The sequence below is a fragment of the Salvelinus fontinalis genome, chromosome 3 (assembly GCF_029448725.1).
Source record: "Salvelinus fontinalis isolate EN_2023a chromosome 3, ASM2944872v1, whole genome shotgun sequence".
NCBI classification, from domain to species: domain Eukaryota; kingdom Metazoa; phylum Chordata; class Actinopteri; order Salmoniformes; family Salmonidae; genus Salvelinus; species Salvelinus fontinalis.
In genome coordinates this window covers 56,216,213-56,240,185 of record NC_074667.1, presented here as the reverse complement: position 1 = coordinate 56,240,185, position 23,973 = coordinate 56,216,213, and the positions used below count along the sequence as shown (strand labels likewise).

General features: G+C 43.7%; 1 protein-coding gene across 3 annotated transcripts in view; it reads left to right on the top strand.

The window, feature by feature from the left end:
* LOC129851149 (SLIT-ROBO Rho GTPase-activating protein 2-like) overlaps window positions 1-23,973 on the top strand; it is a 178,622-nt gene that overhangs the window by 118,937 nt on the left and 35,712 nt on the right. For 2 of the 3 annotated variants that reach the window (XM_055917478.1, XM_055917477.1), the window contains exons 4-6: window positions 8,553-8,715; window positions 14,072-14,170; window positions 22,149-22,364. In XM_055917478.1, the coding sequence (XP_055773453.1) occupies window positions 8,553-8,715; window positions 14,072-14,170; window positions 22,149-22,364 (478 nt within the window). The remainder of the gene's footprint in view (window positions 1-8,552; window positions 8,716-14,071; window positions 14,171-22,148; window positions 22,365-23,973) is intronic. The other variant, XM_055917479.1, reaches the window with a different exon arrangement.

Genomic DNA, 23,973 nt, shown 5'->3' with positions numbered 1-23,973 from the left:
AGTAACAGTACCAGGGGTAATACTAGCAGTAACAGTACTAGGGGTAATACTAGCAGTAACAGTACTAGGGGTAATACTAGCAGTAACGGTACCAGGGGTAATACTAGCAGTAACAGTACTGGGCGGGATGCTGGTGGTCACATGGGGCGGCAGGTAGCCTAGTGGTTAGAGCGTTGGACTAGTAACCGAAAGGTTGCAAGATTGAATCCCCGAGCTGACAATGTAAAAATCTGTCGTTCTGCTCCTGAACAAGGCAGTTAAGTTAACCTTTCGGTTACTAGTCCAACGCTCTAAACACTAGGCTACCTGCCGCCCCACCTGAGCTGACTGACCTTCATGTCTTAAAGTAATGATGGACTTTCGTTTCTCTTTGCTTGAGCTGTTCTTCCCATAATATGGACTTTGTCTTTTACCAAATAGGGCTATCTTCTGTATACCACCCCTACCTTGTCACAACACAATTGGCTCAAACGCATTAAGAAGGAAAGAAATTCCACTTTTAACAAGGCACACCTGTTAATTGAAATGCATTCCAGGTGACTACCTCATGAAGCTGTTTGAGAAAATGTGCAAAGCTGTCATCAAGGCAAAGGGTGGCTACTTTTAAGAATCTTGTTTCACACTTTTTTGGTCTTAAACATCTTGTCCAAACTTTTGACACACACACACACACACACACACACACACACACACACACACACACACACACACACACACACACACACACACACACACACACACACACACACACACACACACACACACACACACACACACACACACACAGAGAGAGAGAGAGACACGTGGGCTAATGCCAATTGCCTCTTGGAAGGCCGTCATTGTAAATAAGAATTTGTTCTTAATTGACTTGCCTCGTTAAATAAATAATCATGTGAATAAAAGGTGAGTTGAATGTGTGGACATGGAGACATCTGAAGACATCTGCTGTATGTCCTCAGTGAAAGGAAGCTGCTCTCAGCTTGTTTGACTGACTGGAGTAGTGTTACAGCTACACAACTATTCTCCTCTTTTCTCCTCTTTTCTCCTCTCTTCTCCTCTCCTCTTCTCCTCTCTTCTCCTCTCCTCTTCTCCCCTCTTCTTCTCCTCTCTTCTCCTCTCCTCTTCTCCTCTCCTCTTCTCCTCTCCTCTTCTCCTCTCTTCTCCTCTCCTCTCTTCTCCTCTCTTCTCCTCTCTTCTCCTCTCCTCTTCTCCTCTCTTCTCCTCTCCTCTTCTCTCCTCTCCTCTCCTCTTCTCCTCTCCTCTTCTCTCTTCTCCTCTCTTCTCCTCTCCTCTTCTCTCCTCTTCTTCTCTCTTCTCCTCTCTTCTCTTCTCCTCTCCTCTCCTCTTCTCTCTTCTTCTCTCTTCTCCTCTTCTCCTCTCTTCTCTTCTACTCTCTTCTCCTCTCTTTGACGTTTTTCCTTTCGCTTCCTCTTTTTTTGCTCTTTTCATCAAGCTAAGTTCCAGTCAGTCAGGCTGGAGGTAGGTGGAGGGGAGGGTGGAGGATGTAGGTGGAGGGGAGGGTGGAGGAGGAGGTAGGTTGAGGGGAGGGTGGAGGAGGAGGGTGGAGGGGAGGAGAGGAGAGAATACTACTGTTTCTTCAGCATCACATACTGTACCACCTTACCAACCTCTATGTCCCTCCATTTTCATCTCTCTCTCGCCCTCTACCCCTCTGTCTCTTTCTCTCTCTCTCTCCCTCTCTCTCTTTTTTCTCTCTCTCTCCCTCTTTCTCTCTCTCTCTCCCCCTCTCAATTCAATTCAGTTTGCTTTATTGGCAACAATGTACATATTGCCAAAGCTTACTTTGGATATTTACAATATGAAAATAAGAATAATCTAAATTGACAACAGGACAACAGTAACAACAATAATCAAGGGTCAAAATAACCATACATTTAACAATAACAATAAGCATACAGTAGAGGACATGTGCAGGTTGATTGGTCTGTCAGACACTGTCCCTCAACTTATGGCAGGCAGCAATGTAGTGCGCTGCCAACCCACAGCTCTCTGCGTCCTCCCCCAACAGGACGGGTAGCCTAATCTCATCAGAGAGGTCTTTGAAACCTTGAATAAGGGTTTCAAATTTGGGGAAATGACACTAATTGTTTTATATTTTTGACATTTTGTCAGGAAGTACAGCTCTGTCTCAGGTTCTGCTGTGGTGCAGTGGTTGCACAGCCTTTCCTCTACAGGGAGCCAGGTTTTCCTGTGTCTACCCTTCTCAATTGCAAGGCTGTGCTCACTGAGCCTGTACTTTGTCAAGGTTTTTCTAAGGTTTTGATCAGTAACCATGGTCAAACAGTTAGCCACTGTCGATTTAGGGCCAGATAGCACTGCATTTTGCTTTGTTCTTGTGTTTCCCTTTTAGGTTCGCGTAAATAGCTGTAAGGGAGTCAGGTGCAGGAGAGCAGATATTGGGTAGCTAACGGAGACTTTTATTTAGGCGAACCAAAAGCACATGTCAAAGTGAACACGAAATAACAATACGGGTTAACATAACCCAACGCAACAGACTAGAGGTCGACCGATTATGATTTTTCAACGCCGATACCGATACTGATTATTGGAGGACCAAAAAATGCAGATACCGATTAATCGGCCGATTCTTTTTACATTCATTTGTAATAATGACAATTACAACAATACTGAATGAACACTTATTTTAACTTAATATAATACATCAATAAAATCAATTTAGCCTCAAATAAAGTGAAACATGTTCAATTTGGTTTAAATAATGCAAAAACAAAGTGTTGGAGAAGAAAGTAAAAGTGCAATATGTGCCATGTAAGAAAGCTAAGGTTTAAGTTCCTTGCTCAGAAGATGAGAACATATGAAAGCTGGTGGTTCCTTTTAACATGAGTCTTCAATATTCCCAGGTAAAAAGTTTTAGGTTGTAGTTATTATAGGAATTATAGGACAATTTCTCTCTATACGATTTGTATTTCATATACCTTTGACTATTGGATGTTCTTATGGGCACTTTAGTATTGCCAGTGTAACAGTATAGCTTCCATCCCTCTCCTCGCTCCTACCTGGGCTCGAACCAGGAACACATCGACAACAGCCACCCTCAAAGCAGCGTTACCCATGCAGAGCAAGGGGAACAACCACTCCAAGTCTAAGAGCGAGTGACGTTTGAAACGCTATTAGCGCGCACCCCGCTAACTAGCTAGCCATTTCACATCGGTTACACCAGCCTAATCTCGGGAGTTGATAGGCTTGAAGCACAGCGAAGAGCTTCTGGCAAAACGCAGGAAAGTGCTGTTTGAATGAATGCTTACGAGCCTGCTGGTGCCTACCATCGCTCAGTCAGACTGCTCTATCAAATCATAGACTTAGTTATAACATAATAACACACAGAAATACGAGCCTTAGGTCATTAATATGGTCGAATCCGGAAACTATCATCTCGAAAACAAGACGTTTATTCTTTCAGTGAAATACGGAACCGTTCCGTATTTTATCTAGCGGGTGGCATCCATAAGTCTAAATATTCCTGTTACATTGCACAACCTTCAATGTTATGTCATAATTACGTAAAATTCTGGCAAATTAGGAGGCCCAAACTGTTGCATATACCCTGACTCTGCGTGCAATGAACGCAAGAGAAGTGACACAATTTCACCTGGTTAATATTGCCTGCTAACCTGGATTTCTTTTAGCAAAATATGCAGGTTTAAAAATATATACTTCTGTGTTTAGGTACAGTCGTGCAACTGTGCTTTTTTCGCAAATGCGCTTTTGTTAAATCATCCCCCATTTGGCGAAGTTGGCTGTCTTTGTTAGGAAGAAATAGTCTTCACAGAGTTCGCAACGAGCCAGGTTAGCAGGCAATTTTAACTAAATATGCAGGTTTAAAAATATATACTTGTGTATTGATTTTAAGAAAGGCATTGATGTTTATGGTTAGGTACACATTGGAGCAAGACAGTCCTTTTTTGCGAATACGCACCACATCGATTATATGCAAGGCAGGACACGCTAGATAAACTAGTAATATCATCAACCATGTGTAGTTAACTAGTGATTATGATTGATTGATTGTTTTTTATAAGATAAGTTTAATGCTAGCTAGCAACTTACCTTGACTTCTTACTGCATTCGTAACAGGCAGGCTCCTCGTGAGGCAGGTGGTTAGAGCGTTGGACTAGTTAACTGTAAGGTTGCAAGATTGAATCCCCGAGCTAACAAGGTAAAAATCTGTCATTCTGCCCCTGTACAAGGCAGTTAACCCACCGTTCCTAGGCCGTCATTGAAAATAAGAATGTGTTCTTAACTGACTTGCCTAGTTAACTAAAGGATAAATACAGGCGTATTTAAAAAATAAAAAATAATAATCGGCCACATCGGTGTCAAAAAATACCGATTTCCGATTGTTATGAAAACTTGAAATCGGCCCTAATTAATCGGCCATTCCGATTAATCGGTCGACCTCTCTAACAGACTAACGTGCGCATAACATGAAACAGAATAAACAATACCACACAAAGACATGTGGGAAACAGAGGGTTAAATACACAACACATAATGAGGGAAATGAGAACCAGGTGTGTGGGAAAACAAGACAAGACAAATGGAAAATGGATCGGCGATGGCTAGACGACCTGCGACGTCGCCCGCCGAGCACCGGCGGAGGTTGTGACATTCGACTTCGGCAGAGGTTGTGACATTCCCAATAAGTAATGTAGTTTTGTTTTGACTGTGTTGTAATTTGTTTTATTCTGATTGATTGGATGTTCTGGTCCTGAGACTTCAGTGTGTTAGTAGAACGGGTTTGTGAACTCAGCCCCAGGACCAGCTGGATGAGGGGACTCTTTTCTTTGCTCAGCTCTTGGCATTGCAGGGCTTGGTAATGATATGAGAGGGGGTCACTGTATTTTAGATGTTTCCTGAAACTAAATTGCTCTTTTTTTAGTTTTTATTATTAGTGGATATCGGCCTAATTCTGCCCTGCATGCATTGTTTGTAGTTTTCCTCTAGACATGTAGGAGAATCTTACATACCTCTGCATGCAGGGTTTCAATGGGGTGTCCCATTTGGTGAGATCTTGTTTTGCAAGTGGACCCCACACCTCGCTGCCATAAAGTGCAATTGGTTCAATGACACATTCAATTCTCTTTCTCCTCCCCCCATCTCTCTCTCTCTTTCTCCATTTGATTCATTGCTCAGCAGTCTTATGGCTCAGGCGTAGAAGCTGTTAAGGAGATTTTGGACCTAGACTTGGCGCTCCAGTACTGCTTGCCGTGCGGTAGTAGAGAGAACAGTGTACGACTAGGGTGACTGGAGTCTTTGACAATTTTTTGGGCCTTCATCTGACACCTCCTAGTATATAGGTCCTGGATGTCAGGAAGCTTGGCCCCAGTGATGTACTGGGCCATACATACGCACTAGCCTCTGTAGTGTCTTACAGTCTGATGCAACCGGTCAGGATGCTCTCGATGGTGCAGCTGTAGAATTTTTTAAGGATCTGGGGACCCATGCCAAATCTTTTCAGTCTCCTGAAGGTGAAAAGGTATCGTGCCCTCTTCACAACTCTCTTGGTATGTTTGAACCATGATATGTTGGTGATGTGGACACCAAGGAACTTGAAACTCTCGACCCGCTCCACTACAGCCCTGTCGATGTTAATGGGTTTCTGTCCGGACCGCCTTTTCCTGTAGTCCACAATCAGCTCCTATATACAGTGTTGTAACGATGTGCAAATAGTTAAAGTACAAAAGGGAAAATAAATAAACATAAAAAATCTCATTCTCTCACCCCACCTCTCTCTCTTTCACCCCCCCCCCCCCCCCCCCCTCTCTCTAACATCTGGGTCTCTAACAGCTCCACTGCATCTGCTGCAGCTCAGCTCTGGTGCCACGCTGGAATCTCACATATTTTCCATTTTTGTGCGTGTGTGCGTGTGTTTGTGTGTGTGGTGATTCCGTGGAGACAGATGCCCTGTGTGTTTCTGTGTATCTGTTGCACAGAGGCAACAACACTAAAGGAGCTGAATGTGGAGGAGAATTGGACCTCAGCTTGCTTCGTGTCTCTAATGCTGCAGGAATGTATGACCCACTGGAGGAAGACTTTAACTAGAGGAAACATCCAGGCAGCCAAGCACAATTCATGGGTGTGTGTGGGTGAGCATGTGATGTGTTAGGGTCAGAGGTAATGATGGTTCCGTCAGGGTAGAGGGTGAAGGATGTCACATGGTACGTCAATAGAGGAAACACACAAGGTTGTGTAACCATGTGGGAAGACAGACGGACAGGCAGGCAGGCAGACAGACAGACAGACAGTGATTGTCCAAGTCATGTTTTGAGTTCTGGAAATGTTCAGTTCTGGTTTAAGGAGTGTAATCACTCTCTCCATTTCACAGCTAACCACCACCTAAACTATGACCCCCACAGCCTCCAGGCACCGTGACCCCCCACAGCCTCCAGGCACAGTGACCCCCCAAAGCCTCCAGGCACCGTGACCCCCCACAGCCTCCAGGCACAGTGACTCCCCCCACAGCCTCCAGTCAAATCAAATCAAATGTTATTTGTCACATGCGCCAAATACAACAGCGTTACCGAATACAACAACCTTACAGTGAAATGCTTACTTACAAGCCCTTAACCAACAATGCATTTTTAACAAAATAGAGTTAAGGAAATATTTACAGAGCGTTTTAGAGCATATTACTATATACCTGTGAATAAATTCATGAAATGGAGAATGGATTAAACTGTTTACCCATTTAACTTCTTATGGCTGCAAGGCAAAGTGTTGAGTAGCCAGTGAAATCGTGCCCATTTCAAACGGCCTCCTACTCAAATCTTGCTCGTACAATATGGATATTATTATTCTTTTTGGATAGAAAACACTTTCTAGTTTCTAAAACAGTTGGAATTATTTCTCTGAGTGAAACAGAAGTCCTTCTGCAGCACTTTTCCTGACCAGGAAGTGAAATGTCAGAAATCGATGCTCTTTTCAACTTGATGCCTATACATGGTCTTGACACTTAGGAGTCTACTTACACTCCATACGCCTTCCTATTGGTGTAAAGAGGATGTGAGAGAAGAAATGTTTGTGCTCATCTTGGTCTGTGGTGGGAAAAAAACTATTTCTTTGACGTGACCGTCCACTTCCGGTACTCTGAAGGAAGTGGGATTAACTTCTGTTTTGCTGCCGTAACGAATGACTAACATCTCCGGCTCAAATTTTTTTTGATACATGTGACCATATCATCGTAATGTATGTTTTTTCAATATAGTTTAATCAGATTATTGAAACTTTTTTCGGGAGTTTTGCCGTGTTCCGTCCTCTGACTGTGTTTACGTTGGAGAAATTTGTGCCACTCGGCTAGTGCCAATGCTAATTGAAGAGGGAAATTTGCCATTCTGAATCCAAACAACGACTCATCTGGACAGAGGACACGTTCTTCAACATTCTGATGAAAGATCAGCAAAAGTAAGACCCATTTTATGATGTTATTTCATATATCTGTCGTGCATGTGAACTGGCGGTGGGCGCCCAATTGTTTCTGTCTATTGTAGCTACGCTAATATAGCGATACATTTTGTTTTCGCTGTAAAACATTTAATAAATCGGAAATATTGTTTGGAATCACAAGATGCCTGTCTTTCAATTGCTGCAGACTATGTATTTTTCAGAAATGTTTTATGATGAGTAATTAGCTATTTGACGTTGGTGTCTGTAAATATTATGGCTGCTTTCGGTGCAATTTCTGATTGTAGCTGAAATGTAAACTATGGTTTATACATGAAATATGCAAATTTTTTGAACAAAACATATGCTATACAATAAATATGTTATCAGACTGTCATCTGATGAATTTGTTTCTTGGTTAGTGGCTATTTATATCTTTATTTGGTCGAATTTGTGATAGCAAATTGATGGAGTTAGAAAAGTTGTGTCTTTTGCTAACGTGGTTAGCTAATAGATTTACATATTTTGTCTTCCCTGTAAAACATTTAAAAAATCGGACATGTTGGCTTGATTCACAAGATGTGCACCTTTCATCTGGTGTCTTGGACTTGTTGATGTGTGAAAGTTAAATATTAAAAAAAATATATCTTTTGAATTTCGCGCCCTGCACTTTGAGCTGGATGTTGTCATAAGTGTACCGGTGTCGGGCTGCCCCCCTAACCAGACCTTCATACAAACTGTGCTGAATTCTTGACGCACAATCAAACATGCTGAATGTTATATGTTGAAATATGCTTGCAGCACGGCCACAAGCAAGTCACTCTGGGAGGCCTAAGTGGCCCGCGGCAATCTAGTGTACACGAGCCGTCAGTCATATTTCAATAAAGTGTCTCTCTCTCCCTCTCTCGTCTCTCATTTTCCTGTTTGTTCCTTACTTCTAACTTTGGTTGTTTTGCTGAGAGGAGTGACTTTTGATGCATTATGCCCTGCTTAACAGGTGCTGAACACTGCGTACTGATGTAATATAGTGTTTGTGGTGTACTAAATTCTCTGTCTGTCTGTCTGTCTGTCTGTCTGTCTGTCTGTCTCAGTCTCACTCTCACTCTCTCACTCTCTCCCTGTGTGTGTAGGAAGGAGCAGAGTGTGCTGTCTCCAGTTAACTGTTGGAACCTGTTGTTGAGTCAGGTGAAGAGGGAGAGCCGAGACCACGCTACCCTGTCTGACCTCTACCTCAATAACATTATACCGCGCTTCGCCCAGGTCAGCGAGGACTCCGGACGACTCTTCAAAAAGGTAACACACACGGGAGCACACGTGCACATGCATGTCAAACACAAATGCATACCACAACACACACCACAGCCACACATAACATAACACACCTGTGGTCTAGCGTGGCTTAACGGTCTAGGCCGCTGCCTCATGGGTTTGACCCACTGCTATGTCAGCACATTCTATCTCTGTCTCTCTCTATCTCTCTCTGTCCCAAAAACAAACATCTCTGACAATTTACCCACCGTTATCTCCCTCCCTGGGAGATTCTCAATTGGTTTTGTTAACGCCCCTGTCCTCGCCTCCTTTTGGGCGGCAGGTAGCTTAGCCGTTAGGGCGTTGGGCCAGTAACTAAACAGTCGCTAGTTTGAATTCCCCGAGCCGGCAAGGTGAAAACTCTGCCGATGTGCCCGTGACCAAGGCACTGAACCCTAATTGCCCCAGGGTCGCTGTTGATAATGGCAGACCCTGGCTGTGACCTCACTCTCCAAGGGTGTCTCAGGGGGAGTAGGGATATGCAAAACACATTTCCAATTCACACTTAAAGTGCATATTAATACACACATGTACATTTGTGAAGTAGGACAAATATACGCACCCAACAAATGATTTGTTTTATTTTGAAAAAGATCAAAGTTAATCGAGGAGAGGAAATGTGGAAACAAATGCGCTTGTATGAAATGAGACTCTCCAGGCATATGACGAATCCCCAAATATATGTTTAAATTGGTCAAAATGTATTTTGTTAGTTGTGGCACACATTTAGATCAAATTACAAGTAGCATAACGTTTTAAACGTGTGAATGCTTTTCTTCTCTGACAAAACAACAGCTGATTCAAAGAGGGGTGTGGCAGATGTTAAAACTCTTCCATGAAGGACTCAGGGAGGATACTAAGGTGGAGGGAAGAACACTTCCATGAAGGACTCAGGGAGGATACTAAGGTGGAGGGAAGAACACTTCCATGAAGGACTCAGGGAGGATACTAAGGTGGAGGGAAGAACACTTCCATGAAGGACTCAGGGAGGATACTAAGGTGGAGGGAAGAACACTTCCGTTCTCCTACTAACGATTTACACTCTCAACCACTTATCGGCTTTCGGGTCACAGAGGAGAAAGGAGAGGAGTCTAGGAGAGGACGGTATTTTCCCCAAATGAGAATCTCTCTCTCGCCCTCCCTGCCTCTCTGCCTCCCCCTCCCCATTAGCCCTGTATTTGGGATGTTGATATGACAGTTGAGGTCTCAAGGCCACTCTTATCCAAACATCCCTCCAAACTCTTCCCACCTTTCACCTCTCTGCCGGTGTGTGTGAGGGAATGTTTCTGAATGTGTCTGTACAGATAAACCTATGGGATTACTCATCTCCAACCTTTCTTCTGGAAGAGAGATAGCTACTTCTGTCCCAAATAGTACCATGCCCCCTATGAAGTGCACTACTTCAGACCAGGACCTATCAAAAGTAGCACACTACATAAGGAATAGGGTGCCATTTGGAACACGACCCTAGAGAGCTAGGTAACTCCCGAGAGAAAGAGATGACTCAAGTAGGGATTCAATATTTCAGGAACTTTCCCCAGATTCCCAGGTTTTACAGAAATCCTTGCTGGAGTATTCACCTGCTGATTCCAGGGATCTTCCAACCGGGTTCTCTGGAAAATCTTGGTCATTTGAGAAAGATACCAGAATTGTGCAACCTTACTCAAGAGATTCCAGTTTATTCTGACCCTCTACTGTTAATTGTAACTGTTCTCTATGGTTGTATGATCTCTGTCACGGTCAGGGGTGTCGGTTCAGCATCTCTGTCACGGTCAGGGGTGTCGGTTCAGCATCTCTGTCACGGTCAGGGGTGTCGATTCAGCATCTCTGTCACGGTCAGGGGTGTCGGTTCAGCATCTCTCACGGTCAGGGGTGTCGGTTCAGCATCTCTGTCACGGTCAGGGGTGTTGGTTCAGCATCTCTGGGTCTGACTGAGAGGACAGGAGTGAGTCAATCTGGACTGTCTCGTCAAAACATTAATTATCAGTCTGATGATAGCGTCGGTTTGAACTCCACACACACAGAATGGTGTGTTCTTCAGCAAAACTACAATGGCTAATTAACTAGATAATTAGTTAAATTAAAACATTTCCAGTCAGTGACATGAGCCAGAGGCTACAAGTCTAAAGCACTCATACACACACTCATACTTGCACACACACGAGCACTCACACACAGTCACGTGCGCACACAGAGTGGGGCTGTGGTAAGTAGTGCAGAATGATGTGATGTGCTGCTCAGTGTGTGTGATGTTGTCCGAGGAGGCTGCACATCTGTGTTCCATTCAGAGAGGGAGAGAGAAAACAGGAAGGGAGAGAGACAGACAGAGAGCGAGACAGAGAGCAAGTGAGACACAGAGAGAGAGAGAGAGAGAGTGAGGGAGATAGAGGCAGAGACAGAAAGAGAGTGTCACGCTCTTTCTGTTGGAAGGATCGGAGGACCAATATGCAGCGTGGTAAGTGTTCATCTTGATATTTATTTCAAAAGAGAACACTGAACGATCTATACAAAAATAACAAACAACGAATGTGAAGCTATCGAATAATAGTGCTGACACAAAACACTACACATAGACAATCACCCACAACCCACAATGACAAAACAGGCTACCTAAATATGGGTCCCAATCAGAGACAACGACAAACACCTGCATCTGTTTGAGAACCATATCAGGCCAAACACATAGAAATAGACAAACTAGGCATACAACATAGAATGCCCACTCAGATCACACCCTGACCAAACAAAACATAGAAACATACAAAGCAAACTATGGTCAGGGCGTGACAGAGAGTGAGACAGAGAGAGAGGGAGACAGATATAGAAAGAGAAAACAGAGAGAGAGCGAGACAGAGGGAGAGAGAAAACAGAGAGAGAAAACAGAGAGAGAGAGGGGGGGAGGGAGAGAGAGAGAAACAGAAAGAGAATATTTAGTGCACTAATGAGGGGGAATGTTCCTAACGGTCCAAATGGACCTGAGGTGAGGTGAGGTGAGGTGAGGTGTGAAACAGCCGACACAGCTGTACAGACTGACAGGAAACTTCTATTCTATTATATCTTCCTCTCTCCATAGCTCTTTTCACGTTAGGCTTAGGTTTATTTCAACATCTTGTGTACATATGCAGAAACATCTAAAATATGTTGTCATACAATATAAAACACAAGTAAAAAGATGTGATTAGGTTAACTATACCCCTCCTCTCTTTGTCAGAGAAAGGCCCAAAAAATTGTCAAAGACTCCAGCCACCCTAGTCATAGACTGTTCTCTCTGCTACTGCATGGCAAGCGGTACCGGAGCGCCAAGTGTAGGACAAAAAAGGCTTCTTAACAGCTTCTACCCCCAAACCATAAGACTGTTGAACAATTAATCACATGGCCAACTGGACTATTTACGTTGTCAACCCTCCCACACCTTTGTTTTTACACTGCTGCTACTCTCTGTTTATTATCTATGCATAGTCACTTTACCCCTACCTACTGTAATAAACACAATGGGAGACAGAGGACCACAGAAGGAGGCAGGTAGCTGGGTCCAGGGGCAGGCAGAAGGTCATACACAGGGGGTCCAAAAAGGCAACAGTACAGGCAGGGAAAAGGATAGTAACGTCTTCCGGGAGATCAGACAACAGGAAATCTGACAGGCTAAAGTACAGGCAGGGAATAGTCAAAAGGTGTCATTAGTGAGGCAGGCCAAAACTATCATACACGCGAGAATTAAATTATGGGAAAAACAGAGCTCCGAATAGAGGTGTGTCACAAAACAAACAATACCTCACAATTGTCGTGTCTTTGGCATCATTAAAGGTGAAGACTGTTATTTTATCAAATCAATTCTCTGTAATTATTATTACGTGATTACACTAATGTAAATTTAATTAACTAGGAAGTCGGGGCACCACGGAATATCTTCAGATTACGAAGTTATACTTTTCCGAATATAACTCTTATAACTCTTTACCTCACCTCAGTCTCATTTGAACGTCGTAAATTGTTGCTTATCTGCACAAACCCAGCCTTTACTATAAATAATCCATACACCAATTGGCTTAATCATTATTTACTAACTAACTAAATGATCAGAGAACTGCATAAACAAGCAAAAGGAGATATTGGTTAGTAACAAATGACAGGAAGATTCCCTAGTGGGCTAAACCGATATGACGACTTGGTGGACAAAGGGAAGGGGGTGTGGACTGAGAGAGAGCGGGAAAGACAAAATGGATTCATTACACAGTCTATAATTATATACATGTGCTCACGTGGGCGGGTCAATGACTTAGTTAAACTTTAAAGGGAATACAAAACTCTCACATTAAATGTTTAACATCACATTACATCATTTCACAAATAGTTTCATCTTTACTCATTCATTTTATACAAGAAATAGATGCAAACCTCATAATTGAGAAAAATACACATTCAGAGATATAGTTATGTGTGTTTCCTGTCCTCTGAGGTCACCAAATGAAACACACTCAACATAACTGACCCTTAAGTGTCCACTGACCCTTCCCACATTCTCACAAGTGGACATCTAGTTTCATTTTCCCATTTTGAGGATTTAGGAGTTCGACCACGTGAAATACTTTGTTCACTCTGTTGTCTCTCTCTCTCTCTGCATGAAAAGAGGAAGAGAGTCTCTGCCAGGAATTTACGACCTGAGATAACAGAACCTGTGTGTAGGAGAGAGTGAGAGAGGGGGAAGCCACGATCTACACCCAGAAAGGGCCACATCATGACACAATGATGGGGTGCAAAGAACTGAACTATATAGTGTGTGATAATGACATACAGGTGTGTGAACAGGTGATCAGAATTAATGTGATTGGGATCTGGAGAGTGAGCAGCGTTCAGGGGATCTACGTGTTTGAGAGTGTGAGCTGGAGAGTGAGCAGCGTTCAGGGGATCTACGTGTTTGAGAGTGTGAGCTGGAGAGTGAGCAGCGTTCAGGGGATCTACGTGTTTGAGAGTGTGAGCTGGAAGCAGACGTTACACCTACATGTACAAATTGACCTAACCTGTACCCCCACACATTGACTCGGTACCGGTACCCCCTGTATATAGCCCCGTTATTGTTATTTTATTGTCTTTTTTTTGTCTTTTATTTTTGACTTTAGTTTATTTAGTAAACATTTTCTTAACTCTATTTCTTGAACTGCGTTTTTGGTTATGGGCTTGTACGTAAGAATTTCACAGTAAAGTCTATAGCTGTTGTATTTGGCGCATGTGACAAATACAATTTGATTTGATGGATGGATTGAAAGATGGATGACAGTGAGGGGCTGGTTGGATTTCAGGTGGATTCATATTGTTAATGATGAGGTTCTGTCTATCATTACAGAGGATGGACGTCTTTTCTGTGTCTCTGTCTCTGCAGAGTAAGGAGGTTGGTGTCCAGCTTCAGGAGGATCTGATGAAGGTTCTGAACGAGCTCTACGCGGTAAGACTGACTCGTCACACACACACACACACACACACACACACACACTCTTCACCACAATGAGACTGGTGTTGTATGTGTAGGCAAGTCAACATAGCCGTTTGATAGTCAGCATGTGTTTTAACTGTGTTTGTGGAGGAGGACATAGTCCCAGGGAGATTCCCTGCTGGGAGGGAGGTTGTTCTCTGTTTAGGGGCAGCAGAGGAACCACATAACTATGTCAAGACAAGTAGCAGCAGACTAATAGTGTAATTACACAGTGAGACACTCCACTAGACAGAAATAGACCGGCACACACACAGTATGGAGAGAGGACTGGGCTCAATGTCTGCCTCAGTACTCCACAGAGTCTAACAGACAGGATGTGTTTGGTGCTGTGCAGATAATCATATCTATACATCACCTCAACTCCTAAACACCTCAGCTTTAAAGCGGCATTCAGCAGTTGAAACAATCACAAAAACCACGCGGATCCCCGCCTCTGTTTCAGTTAAAATCTGAAGGACAGGGCAGGAGAAATGTAACAACTCTCAGATTAATGGATAGAGCTATGAATGCAACGACTGACTATCCATGATATCAACATATAGCTTTAACCATGTTTTAACACTATATGGTGTTTGTTTACATTTACTGTATTAACCAACATTGTAGTAAAACAATCAAATATTTTGGGTTCTGGTGGGGTGTGACTGTTGAACTAAGCTCATGAGGCATTTATAAGTCATATTCTGCAAGAATCAATGGGTACATATCATTAATTTCTAAGTTACATTCTTCATGAATCAATGGGTACATATCATTCATTTACAAGTCCAAAAATGAATGGAGCAACTACAGATTGCCCCTTTAAGTGATCCTTTTTCAAGAGATTAGTGAATCTGAATCTGAGCCTTGCTTAGCTCTGGCCACACACACACACACACACACACACACACACACACACACACACACACACACACACACACACACACACACACCCTTGTGAAGCAGCAGTCTGATAGTTTAAAGAGGGAAACTCATGGGATCGTCCGCCCATGTTTCCCCTTTAAGTGGTCAGTGTTAGTACTGACACTGCACACACTGACACAAGTGTGTGGCATTCCCTGGCAGAATTGTGTGTGTGAGAGAAACACAGAGACAGAGACAAAGTGAAGAAAAGTGTGTGTGTGTGTGTGTGTATGCACGTCAGGGTTTCCGTTAGGAAAATGTGGCGCCGGACATTTGACCGGCAGCATTTTAATATACCGGACATTTGACCGGCAGCATTTTAATTTACCGGACATTTGACCGACAGTATTTTAATTTACCGGACATTTGACCGGCAGCATTTTAATATACCGTACATTTGACCGGCAGCATTTTCATTTACCGGACATTTGACCGGCAGCATTTTAATTTACCGGACATTTGACCGACAGCATTTTAATTTACCGGACATTTGACCGGCAGCATTTTAATTTACCGGACATTTGACCGGCAGCATTTTAATTTACCGGACATTTGACCGACAGCATTTTAATTTACCGGACATTTGATAAACTTACTGAACCATATGCGTTAGGTGTGTAACCTGATTAGGGTGCGATTAGGTTAGAGCTGCCGCTTTCAAGGAGCTGGACTCTAACCCGAAGCTTATAAGAAATCCTGCTATGCCCTCCGACGAACCATCAAACAGGCAAAGCATCAATACAGGACTAAGATCGAGTCCTACTACACCGGCTCTGACGCTAGTGGGATGTGGCAGGGCTTGCAAACCATTACATACTACAAAGGGAAGCACAGCCGAGAGCTTCCCAGTTACACAAGCCTACCAGATGAGCTGAATAACTTATATGCTCGCTTCGAGGCAAATAACACGGAAACATGCATGAGAGCACCAGCTGTACCGGAAGACAGTGTGATTACACTCTCCGCAGCCAATGTGAGTAAGACCTTTAAACAGGTAAACATTCACTAGGCCGCAGGGCCAGATGGATTACCATGACATGTGCTGCGAGCATGCGCTGACCAACTGGCAAGTGTCTTCACTGACATTTTTAACCTCTCCCTGTCCGAGTCTGTAATGCCAACATGTTTTAAGCAGACCACCATAGTGCATGTGCCCAAGAACACTAAGGTAACCTGCCTAAATGTTTACCGGCCCGTAGCACTCACATCTGTAGCCATGAAATGCTTTGAAACACTGGTCATGGCTCACATCAACACCATCATCCACCCCAACAGATCCACAGATGATGCAGTCTCTATTGCACTCCACACTGCTCTTTCATACCTGGACAAAAGGAACACCTATGTGAGAATGCTATTCATTGACTTCAGCTCAGCGTTCAACACCATAGTGCCCTCAAAGCTCATCATTAAGCTAAAGACCCAGGGACTAAACACATCCCTCTGCAACTGGATCCTGGACTTCCTGACTGGCCACCACCAGGTGGTAAGGGTAGGTAACAACACATCCGCCATGCTGATCCTCAACACAGGGGCCCCTCGGGGGTGTGTGCTCAGCCCCCTCCTGTACTCCCTGTTCACTCATGACTGCACGGCCAGGCACGACTCCAACACCATCATTAAATTTGCCGATGACACAACAGTGGTTGGCCTGATCACCGACAATAACTAGACAGCCTATAGGGAGGAGGTCAGAGACCTGGCCGTGTGGTGCCAGGACAACAACCTCTCCCTCAACGTGATCAAGACAAGGAGATGATTGTAGACTACAGAAAAAGAGGACCGAGCACGCCCCCATTCTCATCGACGGGGCTGCAGTGGAGCAGGTTGAGAGCTTCAAGGGTCCTCAGATCCTCAAAAGTTTCTACAGTTGCACCATTGAGAGCATCCTGACTGGTTGCATCACTGCCTGTATGGCAACTGCTCGGCTTCTGACCACAAGGCACTACAGAGGGTATTGCGAATTGCCCAGTAGATCACTGAGGCCAAGCTTCCTGCCATCCAGGACCTCTATACCAGGTGGTGTCAGAGGAAGGCCCTAAGACTTGTCAAAGACTCCAGCCACACTAGTCATAGACTGTTCTCTCTGCTACCGCATGGCAAGCGATACCGGAGCGCCAAGTCTAGGTCCGAGAGGCTTCTAAACAGCTTTTACCCCCAAGCCATAAGACTGCTGAACATCTAGTCAAATGGCAACCCAGACTTTTTGCATTAACCCCCCTCCCCTCTCCACACAACTGCCACTCTCTGTTGTCATCTATGTGTGGTCATTTTGATAACTCTGCCTACATGTACATACCACCTCAACTGGCCGTGCCCCCGCACATTGACTCTGTACCGGCACCCCCCTGTATATATTGTTATTTTTTGTAACTGCTCTTTATTTACTTCTTACTTTTATCTCTTATTCTTTTCCGTATTTTTTTGAAACTGCACTGTTGGTTAGGGGCTCGTAAGTAAGCATTTCACTGTAAGGTCTACAACTGTTGTATTCGGGCGCATGTGACTAATAAAATTTGATTTGATACTTCTTAATGAATTCTGATGTTGAAGATGCTAGACTAACTGTCCACATTTACTTTTCCTCGGCCGACAAGACGAGTAACAAACAGAAAAATCACTAACCTATGTCAGTCTACTATCTCCCATAGTAGGACAGTTTAGCTATTCTATTGGTCAGCTTTTTTATTTATGTATTTTATTTATTTCACCTTTATTTAACCAGGTAGGCTAGTTGAGGACAAGTTCTCATTTGCAACTGCGACCTGGCCAAGATAAAGCAAAGCAGTTCGACACATACAACAACAACACAGAGTTACACATGGAATAAACAAACATAAAATCAATAATACAGTAGAAAAATATATATACAGCATGTGCAAATGAGGTAGGATAAGAGAGGTGAGGCAATAAATAGGCCATGGTGGCGAAGTAATTACAATAAAGCAATTAAACACTTGAATGGTAGGATGTGCAGAAGATGAATGTGCAAGTAGAGATACTGGGGTGCAAAGGAGCATGATAAATAAATAAATACAGTATGAGGATGAGGTAGATTGGATGGGCTATTTACAGATGAGCTATGTACAGTTGCAGTGATCTGTGAGCTGCTCTGACAGCTGGTGCTTAAAGCTAGTGAGGCTAGTAAGCTAGTAAGAGTCTCCAGCTTCAGAGATTTTTGCAGTTTGTTCCAGTCATTGGCAGAAGAGAACTGGAAGGAGAGGCGGCCAAAGGAAGAATTGGCTTTGGGGGTGACCAATGAGATATACCTGCTGGATTGCGTGCTACGGGTGGGTGCTGCTATGGTGTCCAGTGAGCTGAGATAAGGCGGGGCTTTAACTAGCAGAGACTTGTAGATGACCTGGAGCCAGTGGGTTTGGCGACGAGTATGAAGCGAGGGCTAGCCAACGAGAGCATACAGGTCGCAGTGGTGGGTAGTATATGGGGCTTTGGTGACAAAACGGATGGCACTGTGATAGACTGCATCCAATTTGTTGAGTAGAGTGTTGGAGGCTATTTTGTAAATGACATCGCCGAAGTCGAGGATCGGTAGGATGGTCAGTTTTACGAGGGTATGTAAGTCAGAACCGTCGAGAGTAGTGATGCTGGATGAGCAGGTAGGTGCGGGCAGCAATCGGTTGAAGAGCATGCATTTAGTTTTACTTGCATTTAAGAGCAGTTGGAGGCCATGGAAGGAGAGTTGTATGGCATTGAAGCTCATCTGGAGGTTAGTTAACACAATGTCCAAAGAAGGGCCAGAAGTATACAGAATGGTGTCATCTGCGTAGAGGTGGATCAATGAATCACCAGCAGCGAGAGTGACATCATTGATGTATACAGAGAAGAGAGTCGGCCCGAGAATTGAACCCTGTGGCACCCCCATAGAGACTGCCAGAGGTCCGGAAAACAGGTCCTCCGATTTGACATTCTGAACTCTATCGGAGAAGTAGTTGGTGAACCAGGCGAGGAAATCATTTGAAAAACCAAGGCTGTCGAGTCTGCCAATAAGAATGTTGTGATTGACAGAGTCGAAAGCCTTTGCCTGGTCGATGAATACGGCTGCACAGTAATGTCTCTTATCTATGGTGGTTATGATATCATTTAGGACCTTGAGCATGGCTGAGATGCACCCATGACCAGCTCTGAAACCAGATTGCATAGCGGAGAAGGTACGGTGAGATTCGAAATGGTCGGTAATCTGTTTGTTAACTTGGCTTTCAAAGACCTTAGAAAGGCAGGGTAGAATAGATTTAGGTCTGTAGCAGTTTGAGTCTAGAGTGTCTCTCCCTTTGAAGAGGGGCATGACCTCGGCAACTTTCCAATCTATGGGAATCTCAGACGATACGAAAGAGAGGTTGAACAGGCTAGTAATAGGGGTTGCAACAATTTCGGCAGATAGTTTTAGAAAGAGGAGGATCCAGATTGTCTAGCCCGGCGGATTTGTCGGGGTCCAGATTTTGCAGCTCTTTCAGAACAACAGCTGTCTGGATTTGGGTGAAGGAGAAGTGGGGGAGGTTTGGGCGAGTTGCTGTGGGAAACGCAGGGCTGTTGACCGGGGTAGGGGTAGCCAGGTGGAAAGTATGGCCAGCCGTAGAAAAATGCTTATTGAAATTCTCAATTCTCAAATCAAATCAAATTTTATTATTGTGGTTTTATCGGGGATAACAGTGTTTCCTAGCCTCAGTGTAGTGGGCAGCTGGGAGGAGGTGATCTTCTTCTCCATTGACTTTACAGTGTCCCAAAACTTTTTTTGAGTTTGTGCTACAGGATGCAAATTTCTGCTTGAAAAGCTAGCCTTAGCTTAGCTAGCCTTAGCTTTGTGTATATTTGTTCCTAACTACCCTGAAAACTTGCATATCACGGGGGCTGTTCGATGCGAATGCAGAACGCCACAGGATGTTTTTGTGCTGGTTAAGGGCAGTCAGGTCTGGAGAGAACCAAGGGCTATATCTGTTCCTGGTTCTAATTTTCTTGAATGGGGTGTGCTTATTTAAGATGGTGAGGAAGGCACTTTTAAAGAATAACCAGGCATCCTCTACGGACGGGATGAGGTCAATATCCTTCCAGGATACCCGGGCCAGGTCGATTATGAAGGCCTGCTCGCTGAAGTGTTTTAGGGAGCGTTTGACAGGGATGAGGGGTGGTTGTTTGACCGCAGACCCATTACGGATGCAGGCAATGAGGCAGTGATCGCTGAGATCTTGGTTGAAAACAGCAGAGGTGTATTTGGAGGGCAAGTTGGTTCGGATGATATCCCGTGTTTACGGATTCAGGGTTGTAGGTTCATTGATAATTTGTGTGAGTGTCACGCCCTGACTAGGGTGGGCATTCTAGTTTCTTTATTTCTATGTTTTGTATTTCTATGTTTTGGCAGGGTATGGTTCTCAGTCAGGGACAGCTATCTATCCTTGTCTCTGATTGGGAATCATCCTTAGGCAGCCTTTTTTCCTTTGGTGTTTGTGGGTAGTTATCTTTGTTAGTGGCACTATAGCCCTGTAAGCTTCACGGTTGTTTCTTCGTTTCTTGTTTTGTTGGCGACATTTACAATAATAAAAGAAAATGTACGCTCACGACGCTGCACCTTGGTCCTCTTCTTCAGACGAGCGTGACAGTGAGATTGAGGGCATCAAGCTTAGATTGTGGAGGAAGAAGTAGGCTATTCCAAACAGTCTCTCATACCAGGGCTACATTTTTTTTAAATGTAAAAAAGCAATGAGTCTGATGCAACAGATCAGAACGTTTATTTTAAAATGTTGATAAACTCTTATTTCTTCCCATTGTAAGCGTAGCGATGTGTACAAGGCAGGAGGCTACGTGAGAATGTTCGTTCCATAATGCAGTTACTGCTGCTCTTTAATTATTTCTTACTTTTATTTCTTATTCTTTTTTGGGGGGGTATTTTTATATTTCTTTTTTTGACAAATAAAATTGGATTTGATTTGAATTAACAGGTAAAGACCTTTGTCAAAAGGGCACCACACATGCAGTGTCATGTGACAGAGATGGAAATATCCATTAGAAAGTTGAAGAGTGGGGATATAATATGCAACAACTAACATGGGTTACTAATATGACTAGGATTGTGCCTTTGGCTACTGGACAATGAAAGAAAGTTGCTAAAAAAGAATTGCCTTCAAGGATATGGTCTGATTTTGTCTAGGCTACTTTGAAACAAGCTAAGACATGCCTCATAATATGTATTAAGACTTTCAGGGTTTCAAACAATGAAGTATAGGTTTTCAAAATGCATACTGCCTCCAGCTCATTGCAAAGTGGTACGTGACTGATGAAGCCTGCCTGATGAAGCCTGCCTGATGAAGACTGCCTGATGAAGACTGCCTGATGAAGACTGCCTGATGAAGCCTGCCTGATGAAGCCTGCCTGATGAAGCCTGCCTGATGAAGCCTGCCTGATGAAGAGTGTTTGAGATGCTGTAGCAGCAGCTGTCACACTGACAGACTTTCCACTCAAAAGTTCTGTATCTGTATTCTGTACGCGTGTGAAAAATAAGGTCAATGTCAAAGGTGTTCAATCCACAGACTCATGTATGTAACAAATATACTGTACAAATGCGGCAATTTAATTCCACTAAATTATGCAAATGAACCTATAGAACGATAAGCATGACCAGTTAAATATATTTCCATCGATTGGTATTTCCATCAATGAAAAGACTAAAAAGCATTATTTCGCTATGTGATTTTTCTTCTACTCCAGGACAATTGGCCAGCGGCAATTTTATTAATCGTCTTTTTAAAATTATCGGCCAAAAGACGGCTATTACCGGCTAACAGAAACCCTGATGCACATGTATGTGTGTGTGGAATCCCCTGTCAGCCAGTGGTATGCCAGCGCACCAGGCCTCTCATTCCTAACAATCCACTGTCCAGCGGTGTGACATTGTATGACACACACACCCTTGAGAAGCACGGCTGGACAGTGTATGACACACACAGACACAAACACACACACACACAACCCTCTCTCTCGCTCTCTCTCTCACTGCTCCTCCTGTCCCCCTGTGTAGGTGATGAAGACATACCACATGTACAACACAGACAGTATCAACTCTGAGAACAAACTGAAGGATGCAGAGAAACAGGAGGAGAAGCAGATGGGGCGCTCTGGTCGCCAGGACGACAGACAGACTCCCAGGTCACCTGACACACTGGCCAGCATCAAGACGGAGGAGAAACATGTCCGACGCTCCTCAGTCAAGAAGATAGAGAAGATGAAGGAGAAGGTAAAGCGTGTGTGTGTGTGTGTGTGTGTGTGTGTGTGTGTGTGTATAGGGACAAGAATATGAGAGCAGCTCTGTCTGAGGAATGAGACCCTGAGACCTCTACTGACATGTTGGCTGATGATGCAGGTCACACAGCACAGTCCATTATAGTGTGTGTGCATATACAGTTGATGTCGGAAGTTTACATACACCTTAGCTAAATACATTTAAACTCAGTTTTTCACAATTCCTGACATTTAATCCCAGTAAAAATTCCCTGTCTTAAGTCAGTTAGGATCACCACTTTATTTTAAGAATGTGAAATGTCAGAATAATAATAGAGAGATTGATTTAGTTCAGCTTTTATTTTATTCATCACATTCCCAGTGGGTCAGAAGTTTACATACACTCAATTAGTATTTGGTATCATTGCCTTTAAATAGTTTACCTTTGGTCAAACGTTTCAGGTAGCCTTCCACAAGCTTCCCACAATAAGTTGGGTGCATTTTGGCCCATCCCTCCTGACAGAGCTGGTGTAACTGAGTCAGGTTTGTAGGCCTCCTTGCTCGCGCACGCTTTTTCAGTTCTGCCCACAAATTTTCTATAGAATTGAGGTCAGGGCTTTCTGAAGGCCACTCCAATACCTTGACTTTGTTGTCCTTAAGCCATTTTGCCACAACTTTGGAAGTATGCTTGGGGTCATTGTCCATTTGGAAGACCCATTTGCAACCAAGCTTTAACTTCCTGACTGAGGTCTTGAGATGTTGCTTCAATATATCCTCATCATTTCCCTCCCTCATGTTGCCATCTATTTTTTGAAGTGCACCAGTCCCTCCTGCAGCAAAGCACCCCCACAACATGATGCTGCCACCCCCGTTCTTCACGGTTGGGATGGTGTTCTTCAGCTTGCAAGCCTCCCCGTTTTTCCTCCAAACATGACGATGGTCATTATGGCCAAACAGTTTCATCAGACCAGAGGACATTTCTCCAAAAAGTACAATCTTTGTCCCCATGTGCAGTTGCAAACTGTAGTCTGGCTTGTTTATGGTGGTTTTGAAGCAGTGGCTTCTTCCTTGCTGAGTGGCCTTTTAGGTTATGTCGATATAGGACTTGTTTTACTGTGGATATAGATACTTTTGTACCAGTTTCCTCCAGCATCTTCACAAGGTCCTTTGCTATTGTTCTGGGATTGATTTGCACTTTTCGCACCAAAGTACGTTCACCTCATCTCTTCCTTCCTGAGCTGTATGACGGCTGCGTGGTTCCATGGTGTTTATACTTGCGTACTATTGTTTGTACAGATGAACGTGGGACCTTCAGGTGTTTGGAAATTGCTCCCAAGGATGAACCAGACTATATATATATAGGTATACATTTATTTTTCTGAGGTCTTGGCTGATTTATTTTGATTTTCCCATGATGTCAAGCAAAGAGGCACTGAGTTTGAAGGTAGGCCTTGAAATACATCCACAGGTACACCTCCAATTGACTCAAATGATGTCAATTAGCCTATCAGAAGCTTCTAAAGCCATGACATAATTTTCTGGAATTTTCCAAGCTGTTTAAACTTAGTGTATGTACATTTCTGACCCACTGGAATTGTGATACAGTGAATTGTAAACAATTGTTG